Source organism: Dermacentor albipictus, chromosome 3 (assembly GCF_038994185.2).
Source record: "Dermacentor albipictus isolate Rhodes 1998 colony chromosome 3, USDA_Dalb.pri_finalv2, whole genome shotgun sequence".
NCBI lineage: Eukaryota > Metazoa > Arthropoda > Arachnida > Ixodida > Ixodidae > Dermacentor > Dermacentor albipictus.
The window spans coordinates 9,645,644-9,663,846 of record NC_091823.1 but is presented as its reverse complement, the minus strand read 5'-3'; the positions used below and the strand labels follow the sequence as shown (position 1 = coordinate 9,663,846).

The window sequence follows — 18,203 nt, the reverse complement described above, 5'->3', positions numbered from 1 at the left end:
TTTTACTTAACTAAGAATGGAAACACATTTGAATTTAATTTATTATACAACTATACTTTAAAGATTTGTCTTTGATCAACGCAATTTATTTAGTTTTAGTATAAAAGCGTATTACGTGCCGGACCACCTTGTGACTTCTTCAATCATGCTCGTGATGTGCATCGAGTAGACGAACAGCAAGGAATTGTTTCAATTACAGTTATTTGAACAAAATATTCGACACAGTAGTTTGGGTAAATATCGATGCAGGACACGCAGAAGGTTGGTTCGAACTTTACTTTCCTGCCACAACTAAACCGTGATCGCTAAACGCGTTTTGTATCGAGTCGCCTCTGAACAGTGCGTGACCGTAGTTGCTGCTGTCCTTTCGTTTTTTGTTGAATATATATGTATTTGCATATTTGTCATCGACGGTCAAGACAGCTAGTTTTGGACAGTTTATTACAATCTGTGTTGTGCTTTCTAGTGCACATACTTTCTTATTCAGTATAATAAAATAATGTACGCAGCTATAAATTGGGAGCGAAGCGACTTTGTGAAGTACCAGTGACTGCTCAGGCAGCGTAACGTCTGCGCTTTTAAAGGTCTTGCTCAAATATCTTACATGGCAAGCACTGACCGTGACTCGTGGTACCGTAACCTGTCGGCGTAGGCGCCTAACGCAGGAACGCCCTTGGTACGCAGCTTCGTTGATGTCCGGCATTTGCTTCTCCAGTGCCATACAACAGATTCTAGGCATCACTTGAACGTAGCGATCTCTTTAGTAACTTCATTTATTTTGGCTTACCTTTATTTTGCTGTCGCTCGCTTCCTTTTGTAGTAAGACAGTACCTTGTAGTGATTACATTTTATTTTTATTGTTGAACAAAATGGCTCTCGTTGGACGGGTGATACGAGCGTTGTTATTCGATCGGGCAACCCCTTTTTCTTTTTGCCATCTTAACATAGTAATTCACCGTACGACGCTTTGGCGTTACAGTTTTGTTCTTACGTGTACTGCGAACAGATTTTGTAGATACTGCTCTCCCTTAGAAAGCCCCTACGCTATGATGAAGTAAGCTAACTGGTCGTCAGCTGCGCAGTTAGGCTGATTGCGTTGTGACGCTAGTTTTCGGTCTTATTTTTTGTTTCTGGGTATAAGCTGACATTTGGTGCATTACAACGTAGGTAAATTTTCTTGCTTATGTCCTATCCGTGCGGTCTGTAACCTTGTTTATGCGCTTGCGCATTTGTTTTTGTTTTGTAACGCTTGCAGGAATGCGACTCATGCGCGTCCCTCGATGCATCCTCATTAGTTGCCCCGTTTGCTCTCTTTTTGCATTTCAGTCACCGTGGCGCACGCTAACACAACAAATTCGTCCTTCCTCCAGTATTCGTTTAGGAATCTAGTGAGTGTACAGATTCGTTTTTCATAGTCTCTTGATGTCTGTCCTGTTTACATAATAATGTTATAGATGTTGGTGCCCAGAGTTGAGCTCTTACACGAACCTTGCTTGCTGTGTAGCAAAGCTTTAATGAATTTTTTTTCCCGTTCTGTTTTGTATTGCCCAGAATCGCATTTGAGCATAGTTTACATCATAGTTTATGCCACTAATGAACATGCTCATTCAGTAAAATGTTAAGTTGATACAGGAGGCAATGGACACAGGCACACAGTAACTGTAAATTATTTTACCAGTTGCTGCTGTGTGCTCGACTTACTATGGTCTGAATAAGCTTGTTACATTTAGCTGTGATGTTTTTTGCAGCTGTCTGCTGTTGCTTTGCATTTTCTGCCAGGGTTAGGTGCAGTTGATGTGACCAGTTAAAGAAAGTGGCCTTATAAAATTATGCGTTGACGTCATGGAAGTCTTACGATCAGCTGCAAGTCAATCAATGACTATCTAGCATGACCACGTTGTGAATGTAAATCTAAATGTATAAGCCATCATGACCATCATGCAGCAGTTTCATCCCAAGTCTATTCCTTGGGCCGTATTCTTAAACGATCCATTTCGGCGATAGTTCATTGTCAGCCATGCGCTGATTGGCTGGTTGAGCAAAATCGGATGACGTAGCTCATCTGGTTTTGCTAATGCAACCAATCAGCGCATGCCTGACGCCGAACTATTGCTGAAATGGATCGTTTCAGGATATCGCGCCTTGACGCACTTTGTCACTAGCCACAGTGGCACTCTGCCTACATCATAACCAAAATCTGCCGATTGGGAGCGGTGGATGACTCGAGTTGAGTACACAAGGGAAATGAATTGTTGCGTTATATTGGCCCAGGGTTCTTCACAGAATGCCTTCACTTGCAAGCAAGACACTTGATATTAGGATAGAAAAATAAGGCTGGAACATGTAGCCTTAACGTGAGACGGGTGGTGGGGTCAATTAGTGTCAAATGTTGCAGGCAAAGTGGCATAGGGTAGACAAAGACACTAGTATGAAGATGCACATGCACACGTCTCTGTGCATGTCTTTTGTCATACACTGCTTTGTGCACATGGGAATAAACTGCTGTGCAGAGTGCAAGACAAGTTCCCTAAGAAGTGGACTTCGCAGATCATTTCACTGGCTCTCTGTTTCTTTTTACACACACGGTACCTGTGTGTAGAGTCACATGTATGAAAGAAAATGTAGAACCATTTCCCTTATATTGCTACATGACCTTGTGCTCATTGTAGATTTGCAATGTTGAAGCTGTCATTGCCTTGTTGCTTGCTCTAATTCTAATGTGAGGAGAAAGTACTGACTTCTGGCAGCTTGCACAGAGAGGCTGACCCACTTATTTTTCAAGTGCCATTGCATCTGCCTTTGGACGCTGTTTTATTTCTTTTAGTGTGCTCTCTCTCTCTCATGAAATTCACTATAGTGTCAATATTTAGATGCTGTGTTACTAGCTGGCTGGTATACATAGCCATTCGCAAATATTGTCTTCATTCTATTCGACAAAAACGTTTAGGAGAGTACTGATGCATTTTCAACGGGTAATTTATTTTTAAATGCAGGCACAAGCCCTGCAAACACTGTAAAACAAATACTGGTAAATATCATGGCACTTTAGATAATTTACAATCTTTGTTTCTGCAAACAAGTTTTTGTTCCGGTATCCAGGAGGAGGGTGCATGATGATATTATGAACTTATGATATGTTGGCTCATTTTTCTCAGTCGCTGTGGGTGCCATGCACGAGCACAGCAAGAAAAAATGTGCACAGCAGTCTTTCTTATTTTTTCAGAAGTAACATGATCATACCGAGCTTTATTGCTACACGATTTCAGGGAATTACGTATTGTGTCATGACATTGCGATAATGCTGAGACCAACTTTAATAACAAATTAAAATCTCTTATGAGTGTTTCCCAACCCTCATAATTGATAATTGTCATTCTTTTTTTTATGCAAGAAGCTTGTGATATAGTTCCTACAGCTTTGAAAGTATGTGTCTGTACTCCTTTAATAGGAATGCACTGCTGTGATTGGAAGCAATCTTTTGTAGTCTTGGGAGGAGGAGCTTATTGTGAGCAGCCTGAATACTTGCGTTGACATGGTGCTTGACTCTTGCCCTATTGTGTGTGTGCGTAACCAGACGCTAGTGGAGTCAAGCAACGTGTTGACAGGAAGCTGCAGCAACCACACTTGCAGTGACCAGCCCCCGCTCTGTAATCAAGCTCAGCCGCTAGACTTCAGAATGGGCCCCCAGCGTCGCCGGCGTGCTGACAACCATGATGATGATGCTTTTGGTGCGAGCAAGCGACTACGTGGAGGAGCACACATTGGGTGAGCATAATTGCCTTCCTTGCTGTCGAGACGTGAATAGCAGTATACAGAAAATGCTTGTGCTGTGGAACTGCCATGGTTAAATTGTTTTACTTTCTTTTGGTGACCACACTGGCCAGATTACCGCTATTATTAGGTTATCACTCTACGCAAGACGTGCTTGGTGTATTCAGAGCTTTGCTAATATTGTTGCCAAATCCAGAGTGAGACAGCCATGTCTAATTAGATTGCATGCTTTACGCAAACAGCATTGTACATTCTCAAATCTATATGAGCACCAGCGATTGCTCTGGAGTATATGCAGACTCCTGTCTACATAATTAACTGACACAAGCTATAAGGCTAAATTCAACAACCGTCAATACCATTATCACTACAGTGTTCTTTTGCTTGGTGGGCACAGGTTCAACCAGTGAAGTGTTGTCACTCGCTATTTCTTATAGTGCTTCTGCTTCCTCACCGTGATATAGCTGATTAGCTGAAAGGCATTATGCTATGTAGTGCTTGCACCACATCTGCTTCTCTTTGTATTGCAGTTTTAAATGCTGCAATTTATCAGCATGTGGCTTTGTTGCCTTGTGCAACTGATCAAATCCAGCTAGTATATCAGTTTAGTGATAGTAACATACAAACTTCCACACATTGATGGTCAGCGATATGCTAACCATCAATGTGTGGTGCTCTGCAGGCTCCGTACATAAGTTTGTCTCCTAGCTGCTGTCATGTTCCAGTAGAGACAAAAATTGAAGTTGCCCATGTGCTCAGATGCTTGTTAAAGGACCCAGCCATCCCTACTGATGTGGCACATTAAACCCCATCAGTCAGTCAATCAATGAATAATAGCATTGGTGAATTCTGGAGATGAACAAAGAAGATGAGAGTAAGTTACACACTACAAATGCCAATAACATGATCCAATGGTCAGCATGCTTTTAAAGTAGTTGAGGGGTTGAATGCAACAATATGAAACTACTGATGATGTTTTTGCAGTTTTTAGATGCTGTGCTAAACACATGTAGCATGTGCATAAATATATATATGAATATAGCTGCATAAATTTGTGTAAATGTTTTCAGCATGAAGAGGCAAAAGGTCTGTATTACCTGCTTGACGTTTTACATAAGCACCTTAAGTTGTGCTGTCATGTAGTTTTGGTACCTCTTGCCAAATTTGCTTTATATATTGAAACATGTCATTCATTTATCGTGCGGAGTTTTCGCTCTGTTCATATGTGTGAAGAACTACTTCATGCGCATTTTGCTTATTCTTCTTGCAATGTATAGTGCTTGCCAAGATGCTTGTTAACACATGCAAAATAATGTATTCCTTGAATAATGAATTCTCCTATAAAATCGCACTGAACTGCTAGAGGAAGGCTTTTGGCAAATTAACTGGAGCGCCAATGTATTTCATAGCACATTATAAGGATACTTATTCAAAAGGGATGCTAGTCTTAGGATTGCTGCTAAGTAGACATGACCTGACTGCTTCTCAGTTTTAATTTTTAATTTGCAACATGTGCCCAAAAGTGACTACAGTAAATTTCCTATAATTTGACTCTGGTTAATAAGATTTTTTTGGTTAATTTGATACTGACCGAAGCTTCTGGCAGGCACCCAAGCATTTCTATGGGTCCTTGGAATGCCGACATGACCTGTCGTTGCACCGAAAGTCGGTCAAAGGCTTTGTTGACCTTTTTACATGGCAGTCGCCTATTAGAAAGACTATAATGATCCCATTCCGTCCCTTCTCACTTTTTTTTTCACGCTCTTGTTTCCGTCTTTACTTCCCTTTTCCCTTCCCTATTGCTGGGTAGCAAACCGGAGGTTTTAGCTCTGGTTAACCTCTCTGCCTTTCTCTCATTTGCATCTCCCTCTCTCTCTCTCTCTGTGGGTCCAAATTTCCGTTATTTCAATCTCAAAATTGGTCTTTGCTGGATAATTCCAACTTGACTGGCTAAGTGTCCATCTCAGTGCTCGTACTGTGACTGGAGACGTACCGTTACATATGCGTGTGCAAATTAAGGAACATGCGCTGTGTCCCATAACAATGGCACCTTTCCCCGCTTGGTATAATTCACTGCATAACATGGTTGTACTGTGGTGAAGCTAACTTGAAGGCAAATACTGTCAATTGAATCACTACATGTTTCGGCGTTTTTTCTGTATTTTGTTTATTTCGACCAGTTTTGTCAATCCCGCCAGGGGTGCAGTAATGGAAGTCGACCTTAACTACAAAGTTAACTAGCGATTCTTTTTATTTAGCTACCTGAACATAGCAATTTGTGATGCAAGTAATGTCTGTGATTTCAGATGATTTTCTCGGAACAGGCTAAGTCACACTATATACTCCATGCAGTGTTCTAAATATTTGTTCAAAAAAAAAGAAACACCTAAAAAATGTTCTCCGAGTACACTCTACTACGGCTTGAATTATTTCTCTTGCTTTTTATCACGTAATCGTCACTTTGGCTTCATTCTACCTCTAGGTCTAAAAGGACTCTTTTCAATAGCGAACCCACTATGTCGAGCTTTTCTGAGAAACGGTGCCTTGCCCTCTTCCAGGAATACACAAGTGAGTTCTGTTACATGTTACAAGTTCTTTTGTGATGGCTCTGAAACTTTTCAGCATAGTCAAGTAAACACTACATGCCATATCCCCTTCAGGTGCTGTGTGCGCAAATGCGCATGACAAGATAGCATATCATAAGCATTGATGAAAATAATAAAATTTAGAACATGGCACATATATCTTGGAACACATATCATTGGACCCAGGCTGCAAATCTGAATAATAAGTGTGAAGTGTTTCAGTAAAATGAGCTGGAATGTAGATGGCTTGATATTTGCCCTAATTACCAGTATGTTGTCATGTAGCGGGTTTGCTTCTTTCATTTCATTCCACGTTTTAACAACGTATATTTTTCAAGTGTTTGGATAGGCACTTTATAAGTGTGCTGGGAATCAAATAATTGATATATTATCACATTTTGCATTTCTGTGAAGAGTTCCTGTGAAGGAGGGGATATAATATATGCAGACTTCTGTAACACCATTTATAACATAAGCTTTCACTTTCTTAAATGGGAAAAAGAGAAAGTGGTCAAGCAGGCATTTGCTTGTGGCTTTCTTGATAGGAATCTTGGACTCAAAAGTTGCAGACACCAAAGTTGTCTGTACTTTTAATGCAGGGCCACATCCGTAAATGCCAACTAGTTAGGCTTATAGTAATAATTCAGCCCAATGTTTTGGGGTTATGTTCAGACTTCAACAGGGGTGAACTCGGGTGCCATAACAGCATTTTATGTATCTGAAACATTTGGTCCAATTAAACCTAGTTGGTTGGCGCTTGGTCTGACTTCGTGTTTCCTAGCCGAATTAAATTTAATGTGTACTTTAAATCTCTATTTTACATATTGTATGAAAAAAATTGACAGTTCTTGTACATACACAACTGTAGAAAATGAGCCTGCATATACAAAATATATGGAATATAAAGTTCTTTTTCATCCTAGAGCACTCTAGAGGTTGCGACTTATTACTCATTGATACACCAGGTTAGTTGGCACAACTTGTAGCTCTCGAATTAAACTCAGGTTTCCTGCAATTGTTGTATTCTTTCCTTTTTACGATGCCAGAAGTTGAAGACTCCAATAAGAACAGAGATTGTAGAATAGTATATTGGTAGTAATACATCCAAGTGCATAATGGATAGACAATTAGCACTGCTATTTTATTGTCATGTGCGATGAGAGCACGGTTGCTGCACCATTCATTAAAACATTTGAACTTTTTTGTTCCCTTTGTACATCAGCGGTGGACGACCCGAAATTGATGGGACCTGACGGCATGGAAAAATTTTGCGAAGACATTGGCGTCGAGCCTGAGAATGTGAGTTTTTGATTTTGTTTGTCAAACTGGTTGATGTGTGAAACGTTCAGCATATGTACGTCATGTGTAATGTGCTTTATGCACTGTCTAAATGAGTGCATACAGTCTGTGTCTTCTTTCTCATCTGCTAACACAGGTTGTCCAGAGTGATACCACGTGTATGTAAAGTGTTGTTGCGTTAGCTGCACATTGTAGCCTAATGTGTGTGCTCTCTTTGCTGATGGGACTGCAAGACTCTGGCCTTGTGTAAATATCTCTTCTTGAGAATGCACCAGTTAAGACATTTCAATATTTCTCACAGACAGTATGAACTTTTCTACTCACATAATTCTGGATGTGTTCTACTGTCATAAATCGGACATGCTTGAGCACTTGGCTGTTTAATTTGTGTGACAGCGGAGCAAGTGTTATATACTTAAGACTTTTTGTGTGGTGATGTTATATGACAGCATGTCTCTTAAATTCCTGTTTTTCTGCAGGTAAATAAAAATTTCCCCGATGATTACGATGCTCCTAATGCAAAATTTGAGTGCAGCTCTATATGCGTTTTCATTTCGCGCTGTATTGGCTGGCACGAACGATCTGTCTCGTGCGGCATATTGCAAACGGAGTGAAATGTAGTGCGGCTGCCACGCTAATCTAGAGATCACAAGAGCCAGCACGTGGGTGACGTGTGGGTGCAATTCACAGCAGCCGCTGCCGACAGACCTCCCAGACGATGCGCACTACCCTGGCGCCATCTCGTAGCCATCGTCGCTGCTCTAAGCTTTTCTCCTTGCTCTTTCGCCACGCCCTCCTTTTCCACTTTCCACCTCATGGTTTCGCCGCACCCGCCTCCTCCGCTTTCCTCCTTGTGTCTTTCTCCCGCTGCGCTCCACGTTCTGTCTTTCATAGGTCACTGTGCTCTTTTGCTCTATTATGCTACCACTCTCCGCTGGAATGGCTGCCTAAGAGCTCCACTCTAAAATTTCTACAGATAGTTATGTTATCAGAAACAATCTGGGGCATTATTTCAAATGTGGGAAAAAATCCTTCTTGATATGTGTGTTGCTGAAATCAGTTCGAACAGATGCCATCGTCTTTCAGCACTACAGCCCCTTTTTAGCTGGGTTCACCCGACAGACCAAATACCACGTTGTTGTAAGGTGACATCAGATGTTGGCAGTGACTTGTCCATGGTTATAGTCAATATAGGCCAATCAAGAAGAGCACTTTTCTGTCTTAAAAGGGAGCACAGTACTTGGTCCTCGAGACACCGTCTTGCTTTTTTGGATGTCTGGTATCTCACACGAATGCCGACTACTGTGGGTTCGAGCTTAGCAATCTCAGGGCTGCATCAGCCTAGCGTGCCACTGTGCACACGCTCAGGCTGCAAATTCCCCCTCCACCGAGCACTGCACATGCAAGAAAATACAGGATTGCCCTAAGTTAGCGGAAACAGTTTGTGTCTGGTGACACTCGGCACTGAACAAACACCCACTTCTGGGACGACGTGGAAATCAAAGGGGCTCTTGTGCCGAGGGCGGAAAATAAAGAAAGAGGGCACCGCTAGCACGTCGCCGTGGGAGGATGGCTCCTGGCGACACACTGCTGGAGAAGTGTCTCCCCGGCTACGAGAGCTAGGGCGATCTCCATCGGCTTAGACTTCAGATAAGCGCTGCTCGACGTAGTACGACCACGCGTGAGGACGGGGCACCGCTCCTCAGCTTAACATTCGGAAAAGGAGCAACACAAAGGTATGTGACCCGCTGGAGGGGCAAGGCACCGCTTCTACCATTGAAATCCACGCCTACCAGCACAACAATAGTAGCTTGTGCATGTCTGTTCATACTTACTAGAGGTCTAATTCTGTCGCAACCACATGGTGCAACAAGCAAAAATGCTCCCCTAATGGAAAGTGAAGAAGCTTTAGTTTTCCAGCATGCTGCTCGAGACATAGGTTGCGTGGTGGCATGACAAACACAACCCAACTAACACACATGCATACTCAATTCTTAGCTACCAAGTCGGAAGGTACCTATCTATTAACATTTCTCTTGAATGACCCATAAGAACAAGCACTCCAGGTACAATTAAATCAGAAAAGGTGATGTGGTTCCATGCTTTTTTTTTGTCAAATCTAATCCTTGATCATTTTGTTAAAGACAATATGACAATTGTGTTACTTGAAGTAGTGAACTGTGATCTAGCAATCCATACAATGGTTTGATCAGACATCCTATCGTTTACAGGCTATCACTTACGTAACATAGTTGTGCCAGAATTGGCTGACTTTGTTTCTGTTCTTTCCATCTTTTTTTCTTCGCAGATTGTCATGCTAGTTCTAGCGTGGAAAATGGGTGCCAAGCACATGGGCTTCTTTAGTGAAGAAGAGTGGCTCCATGGTCTCTCATCACTTCAGTAAGTTTGCTTGTGTGCATGCTGCATGCATAGTCATGGTTTAATGGACACTTTTAGCATTGAGGACACATAGACATACCATACTTTTCCCCGTATGACCCACACTCCCATTTACAACACCCCAGAAAGAAAAGAAAAATGTGTGCATATAGCCAGTGAAAATAGAAAGTCTCCAGTCGTGACTTTCCCTTATTTTATCTTCAGCCAGCGGCTCTGTTCCCCAAGTCTTACTCGATGCTGGTAATCTTCAGCTTCTGCTGCTCTGTAAAGGACTCCTGTTGAACACGGCTCATCGTGATCCGAGTTCTGGTTCACAAGTGCTGCGTGAACTGTTTGCTATTTACTAATAGAGCCAAAACTCAAATAGGTGGCCTCAAAAGAAGGAGGATGGGCAATCATGAAAAGAGGGTGAAGGAAGCTTGAACATGTGGGTGTGTGTAAAGGAAAAAATATTTGGATGCCAAACTTAAGGTGTTACTTTTTCGCAGCTCATGCTGGACTGCTGTCAAGTCACATCTCAAAGCGAAATTCGCTATCCGCAACTTCAATGTACTGTGCAAATTTTTGAATTTTTGGTTTGGGTTATACATGCGAAAATATGGTAGCATTCGCCTATGCATTTGTGCTAAATGTGGCATATACGTTTAACATAAACGTATACGTACTGGAGTACCAGAGGGCTTAGCAGATAATGGCACTACTGAGGGAGATATGTTCTGAGAGTTTGTGATTAACCTTAGTGCACCAGGGCGCATTCCTTTAATGCGCAACTCTTTTGTTCGAAAAAGAAAAGATACAAAATTAGAATTGGCCACAAAAGTTACGGGCATGGGATTCCCACAAAGCTTGGCACGTAGCCTGAAATTCAGTTTCTATAACTAGTAGTTCTTGCGATCTACACAATGATCCAATAAATTATTTATTCATATGCAGTCGAATCCACTTATAATGATACCGATTTTAACAATATATTAGTTATAACAATGAAAAGCTGCTGCATTGTCAACTTTTGTATCAGGAAATAACCCGCTTACTACAATGTCCCCATGCCACATTATCGGTTATAACGATGAAGTTTGGCTGCTGGGTGTCTGTGCTGAAAGGTAATGGAATGCGAAATTCTTGAAAAAAAAAAAAGTGAAATGGGAGCCGCTGCATGATCGCCCGCCACCCGAACTGCCGCCGCGTGCTTCTCTCCATGAGAGATGCACGCCAGCCGCGCACGCATCTATCACGTCGCCCTTCCACCCCTCCAAACACAAATAGGCTGCGCCTATAGCTCTGCGCCCCACACCCTCCGAAACACGAATGGACTGAGCCAAGTGCGCTCACAACGCTGCCGGCACTGCTCCCAGGTTGCCCACTTGGACTGCTGGGCCCTCACAGATGGTTCTTTATTCTATGGCTCTCATTCTGTGCAACTCTGCTAACGGATTAAGTTGCTTGTGCTTGTCTTTGTTCGTTGTGTCGAAGTCGCTCTTGGGCACATTGTTTCTCAGCCTTGTTTGACTTGCCACCGAAACGGAAGATGCCTGATCCGCCCGCTGATCATTGGCATTGCACGACATTGCCGGGGAAAGGAAATCGCACTGCTATAGATTTGGAAATGAAGTGCTCCTAGCCGATGAGGCGATCGTCGCGAACATGCTTGCATTGTATAGCGACAGTGATGGCCTCGACGGCAGTGTTGACGCGGTAAGGCAGGCTGCCTCAACATTGTCCCCGCGGTAGGTCATGTAGATCATTCAGTCCCTCATGGGTTTGATTTCGCAAGGGGTTTTCCGCTTCACTACGTGGAGCACCTGGATGCCTTGGAGAAAGATGTCGGCAAGCTTCGCGTCAAGCAAGCAAGGCTGACGGCAGCTTTATGTGAAAAATTTGTGAATTTCTCCACCGTGGCAGCTCTCGTTCCCAGGTGTAGCTTTGGGATGAGCTTGTGAATCAGTCAATGCAGTGCATCGGGACATACAAAATAATATCAATTTCTGTAGTATTGCCTCCTGCTCATGGTCATGCCAGATAGCTTTTTTAAAGATTTTGTTGTGTGGTTATTTGCACTGTTTGCATGCTTAAGTTTTTCTTTTTCATAAGTTGTACTAAATAAGAGTGCACTTTTTGTGCTGCTTTGTTATATGTGTGTGTCTTGCCAGAGCAACAATTGTTTCTTACCAAATGCCATCTTATTTACTAGCTCATTATCAAGGTCCCAGCTCGGCAGGGCATGCTGGTTAGGGCATCAGTTGTAGAGTGAGTAAACTAGAAGTAGGGGCTTGGGCCTGTTGGTATATCTTTGATGAACAAAAAATAGCATGATATGAAAATGGGCATACAGTTGGAGATGACGCTTTACGCTCAGATTCAAGCCTATGTTTCCTGCTTAGGAATCATTGCTGCACTATTTTGTAAGAATGAATGTTCAGGTGCAGCAATCATATTAATGTATACAAATATAACCATAACATTGTTATGAAATCCTAACTCTCAGATTTGTAGGATTATCACCAAGCAGGACTTTGATTTGAGTGAGTTGGCGCATAGGTTAGTTTGGGAATGCAGCACAAGGAATACAGGGACAAAGAAGTCTAGTGTTTCGTGTTTTCTTCCTCCCTGTGTTCCTTGCACTGTGTTCCCCAGCTAATTGCCACCAACCAATTGATAGTAAGCATTTGATCAAACGGTAATGAAACAACTTTATTGCATTATTTTTCAAGCACACCTAGATAAAAACTAAGAATTACATTTGAACCTCTAACCAGACAATTTGCTTCTTTAAGTCAGAAAGAATACAGTTGGGCAATTGAAGAGTCAATGGAGATGAGGCCTCAGCTTGAACCATTAGAAAAGTTCCAGTAATAATAGTATACTTGCATAATTTTTAGTCTGTAGGTTCATTGAGCGATGCAGAAACACATAACTTATCATATCTGAAGGGTTAGCTCATCTGCATGGTGGAGTACTAGCTGTTCTGTGAACCATGCACACATGCTGATATATTTTATTTTACAGGTGCGACTCCATTCAGAAGATCCAAGGGAAGCTGGACTACTTGAAGTCTCTGCTGAATGACCAAAATCAGTTCAAGAGTATCTACAGATATGCGTATGACTTTGCTAGGGTGAGCTTTTATAGTTGCTTAAAATGCTGGCACCATTACTCTTTTGGGCAACAAACGTTTTGCTCAATAAATATCCAACAATGTAGAATTCTGTTATCAGCAAAATAGGTATTAAAGAATGGTTGCAAGCCTCAGAACCATTAGCATAGCTGCCAACTTATATGATTAAATGGCCTGATGTATGGAGCTTGTTTATGATTGTTACATCAATAATTATTATTTTTGACATGAAATTTTTGTGCTAGGCTTCACCAAAACTATTCACCAAAACATCACGCATTCATCATCACACAACTCCACGAGATGGCGATACTTTGCCACTTTGTGCCTACCTAATGGCTAGAAAAGTAGGCATAGAAAGGTTAGAAAGGTTTGCTGTATAAAAGGAATTGTGCTCTTGATGATATATATTTGTTGCAATGAGGATATTTAGGTATAATTTGTTTTATGACTGAGTAATTTTGTAGACAATTTGGCTGGTACCCTAGACACCTATAAGGGTAGTAAGGATGGTAGTGCTTGGAATTGTCTTGCTGTCTGGCTCACTTGGCATTCTTGGTGCTTTTCTCAGGTGATTCTCGACAACCATCACCACTCATTCAGCTCTTACCATTTTCCCGTGCCTGCTCACCTTTAAACATATGTATAGACGCTCGTGTGTGATGCTGCCGAAGCTGTAAAGATGCAGTTCAGCCTGCATCTTTAAAAGCGTCTCCCATACTTCTCCAACAACTCCGGTCATGTACTAATTGTGGCCATGTCGTATCTGCGTTGGATATACCTATGAGGCGTGGTAGCCTGTATACATAGTGCAGCAGCTGGCCTGACGTGGTTGCCACCGCTCTCATTGCTTCGCCCTTTGAGTGAAACCATAATTAATAAAAGACTGTGCGCATTTATGAACTTGTATTTGTGAATGTGCGACGAAGCTGGCCACTGCTTCAGAATGTACAGGTTTCACACTCTTGTTATGACCAACTTCTCTATAACAGGGATTAACACCCGCCGTGGTTGCTTAGTGGCTATGGTGTTGTGCTGCTAAGTCTGAGGTCGCAGGATCGACTCCCGGCCACGGCAGCTGCATTCCGATGGGGGCAGAATGTGAAAACACCCGTCTACTTAGATTTAGGTGCAAGTTAAAGAACCCCAGGTAGCTGAAATTTCCGGAGTCCTCCACTACGGCGTATCTCATAATCAGAAAGTGGTTTTGGCACGTAAAATCCCATAATTTAATCTAAATTTTCAGGGATTAATAAATTTTTCATTGAAGTCCAATTTAGGGCAAAACTTATTTTATAAAATACGAATATAGTAGACTTCCAAACTATGGTTAATTCAATTTTTTTATTACTTTGATCCTGACTGAAGGTCTCAGCTGGTGCCCCTCATGCATTTCTATTGGCCCAAGCTTTCATCATTTTAATTCTAAAATTGGCCTTTGCCGAATAATTGGAACTTCACCAGTGAGCATGCACCCACCTGACTCCTATGGTGACCCAAATAGCAGCCTCTTTAGTGGCAGCGTCTGCCTCGATGGAGCTTAGGGGACAGTGTATGCTTTGAACAAACATCAACCTCCTGTCGAAAACACCTATTTTTGGCCTGCCCGAGGAGGATTTTCAAGCATTAACCGTACCTTACAATATCTGATTGATATTTACCCAATTCTAACGGGCATTTATTTTGTTTAGCTTCAAGAAAATTGGGCCGAAAATTGCCCGTGCTGTGCAAATTGCCTGTGCGGTGCAGTTTTCAGAGCTGGATTTTCCTGAGCTGGAGCAGTGTATAATGGCAACCAATATATCTTCCACCATTACATAAGTACTTCTCTAGTAAACTTCACTAATAATTTCTGTTTGTGGCACTGGTCATCCCAACTGCGACTATAAAGGGCCTGTTCACAGCATCACTACAAAAGTTATTTTAAAAAATGAACATCATCATCATAATTGGCCTATTTTATGTTCACTGTAGAATGAATGCCTCTCCCTGCGATCTCCAATTATCCCTGTCCTGTGCCAACCAATACCAACTAGCACTCGCAAATTTCCTAATTTCGTCGCAACACCTAGTCTTCTGCCGTCCTCTACAGCGCTTCCCTTCTCTTGGTATCTATTCTGTCACCCTAATGGTCAAAGGGTTATCTAATCTGCGCATTACATGACCTGCCCAGCGTCATTTTAGAGCGCAGCTCTTTGGCGTCCGTTCCTGGGTTTCGCGTCGTCGTCGGCCTCGTAACCAGCTCCGCCCCCCTTTCATCCCCCCAGCGCTAGCAGCGACCGACTGATACCGCTGGATGCCGCTGACGCCGCTAGAGAGTCAAGATAACGTGACTGCATAGAACACCGTCGCCGCCATGCAGAAAGAGGAGGAAAGGGTCCCCCCCCCCTGTTCTTGTGTGGCGGATAGGGTGCTCTTCAGTTGCCGACGCGCCGGTTATTTCACGTAGGCCCCGGCACGTCGACGAATACGTGACCACCTTCCCACGGCTAGACCTGGTTCTTAGCGCTGCGGAAGCGAGGGTATCATTGTTTGTGTCGGCATCGGCGGCGTTGTCCCTGAAACCAACTCCGCAGCTGGGGTTGACTCACTATCGGCGTCAGCGGCATCAGTCAGTCGCTGCTATCTCTTCCCTCCTCCCTTTATCGTGTTGTCCGCTTGCTGCGCGCGCTTCTGCCCCCATCGTTTGCCGCTGGGTGTACACGCCGCCCCCCTCCCCCCTCTTCCTGCGAGTCTCCGGTTGTCAAAGCGCCGGCTCGAACTTAATTCCTTTCTTCGCTCCTCCTCCAATGCAACCCCTGTGCGGTGGCAATCAGAGAGCCAGATCGGTGGCGGCGGATCTGTATATGTGCACCGCCCGAGCCGAAATTGCCGCTGCCGTTCGCCCTGTGCGGTGGCAATCAGAGAGCCAGATCGGTGGCGGCGGATCTGTATATGTGCACCGCCCGAGCCGAAATTGCCGCTGCCGTTCGCCACTGCAAAATTATCTGCCAGTTCTTTCTGAGGCATGAGCGAGACGACCGATGGAAGTCCTCCGTCTGCTGCTGCTGCTGCTGCTGCTAAACGAGCTGCCAGAGCAGAGATGGCGACGATTACGAAAGGTGAAACAGCTTATTTGCTGCGCTCAAGTTTCGCATTAGGAAGTAACGTAATTGTCGGTAATTTTTTTTCTCCTAATGTCGATTAGAATATTGTCTATACCCGTTCGCTCTCTGATCCAAGCTGCTCTCTTTCTGTCTTTTAAAGTTATGCCAAGCATTCTTCATTCCATCACTCTTTGCGCGGTCCTTAACTTGTTGTCAAGCTTCTCTGTCAGTCTCCAAGTCTCTACCCCATATCTCAGCACCGGTAAATGCACTGATTGTATACCTTCCTATTCAATGATAACTGTAAGCTTCCAGTCAGGAGCTCATGATGTCTGCTGTACACGATCCAACCCATTTTTATTCTGTGAATTTCCTTCTCATGGTCAGGGTTCCCTGTGATTGGTTGACCTAGGTAAACATACCCCTTCACAGACTCTTGAGGCTGACTTGCAATCCTGAACTCTTGTTCCCTTGCCCGGTTGTTCATAATTATCTTTGTCTTCTGCATATTAATATTCAACCCGCTCTTACACTCTCCTGTTAAGGTCCTCAATCATTTGTTGCAACTCGTCTGCAGTGTTGCTGAATAGAACAATGTCATAGGCAAACCGAAGGTTGCTGAGGTATTCGCCGGCGATCCTTACTCCTAAACCTTCCCAGTTTAATAGCTTGAATACTTCTTCCAAGCACGCAGTAAATAGCATTGGAGAGATTGTGTCTCCTTGTTTGACCCCTTTCTTTATAGGTATCTTCCTACTTTTCTTTTGTTGAATTAAGGTGGCTGTGGAATCTCTGTAGATATTTTCCAGGATATCTACGTAAGCGGTCTGTACTCCTTGATTACGCAATGGATCTATGACTGCTGGTATGTCTACTGAATCATATGCTTTTTCGTAATCTACGAAAGCCACATAGAGAGGCTTATTGTACTCTGCGAATTTCTCGATAACCTGATTAATTACATGGATGTCATCCATTGTAGACTCATCATCATCATCAGCCTTGTTACGCCCACTGCAGGGAAAAAGCCTCTCCCATACTTCTCCAACAACTCCGGTCATGTACTAATTGTGGCCATGTCGTATCTGCAAACTTCTTAATCTCATCCGCCCACCTAACTTTCTGCCGCCCCCTGCTAAGCTTCCCTTCCCTTGGAATCCAGTCCGTAACCCTTAATGACCATCGGTTGTCTTGATGTGGCTTCACACGCAAACGCACAGGGCGCTTGGAGGCCATTGTTTTGATCTCTGAGGCTAGTTGTTCTGCTGGGCCACCTGATGGAGAGGAAGCACTGCCGTGTTTGCACGACGAAAAATGAAAACTCTACGTGCTAACTGATACGTACACAATAAGCTGGTACGATTTATGCGGATACAAAACACACTATGTTTAATGGCCGCTGAGTCGGGGATTTGACTTTACTGCTCTTAAAGCGAAACTACCGTTTAAGCGGGTACAGTTTAACAAGGTTTTACTGTGCGTATATATATATATATATATATATAATTTGCTTACTGATGAAACAATAATGACACTTGGCTGTCAATCAGCACTGTGGTCTGTGTCCCTCTCTTCTTCCTGTTGTTTAGCGCTGTTTTCTGCTCGTAATCATGAACCAACCAGCCCAAATGCATAGTCTTCTCAAAGCTAAGCTGAACAGCCCTTGTCTGCACTGTTCTCCTGTAGGCGTTGTGTAGGCATTGCTTGATGACAGGCATTGTAGGCATTGCTCCGTATAGGCATTGCTTGATGACAGAACACATTTCAATTTAGAGTGCATACATAGGTTTGTTGTAATTTTTGTATCTGTTTTCTCTCAGGACAAGGACCAGCGTAGTATGGACATGGCGACGGCAAAAGCTATGCTGCAGCTTCTTCTCGGCAAGCATTGGCCGCTGTGTGCTTCATTCCACCAATTCCTCGAGGTAAACATTCTTTCACAATTAG

General features: G+C 43.2%; 1 protein-coding gene across 3 annotated transcripts in view; it reads left to right on the top strand.

Annotated features, from left to right (window-relative positions):
• The first annotated feature begins 113 nt into the window (after nt 1-113).
• The window catches only part of SCCRO4 (DCN1-like protein SCCRO4), a 36,313-nt gene continuing 18,223 nt past the window's right edge, over nt 114-18,203 (top strand). Inside the window, exons 1-8 of one of the 3 annotated variants that reach the window (XM_065453402.1) lie at nt 114-261; nt 1,327-1,388; nt 3,631-3,765; nt 6,254-6,339; nt 7,579-7,655; nt 9,964-10,055; nt 13,062-13,170; nt 18,077-18,181. In XM_065453402.1, the coding sequence (XP_065309474.1) occupies nt 244-261; nt 1,327-1,388; nt 3,631-3,765; nt 6,254-6,339; nt 7,579-7,655; nt 9,964-10,055; nt 13,062-13,170; nt 18,077-18,181 (684 nt within the window). In that variant the 5' untranslated portion in view covers nt 114-243. Of the gene's footprint in view, nt 262-1,326; nt 1,389-3,574; nt 3,766-6,253; nt 6,340-7,578; nt 7,656-9,963; nt 10,056-13,061; nt 13,171-18,076; nt 18,182-18,203 lie in introns of all 3 variants that reach the window. The other 2 variants (XM_065453406.1, XM_065453405.2) reach the window with 2 other exon arrangements.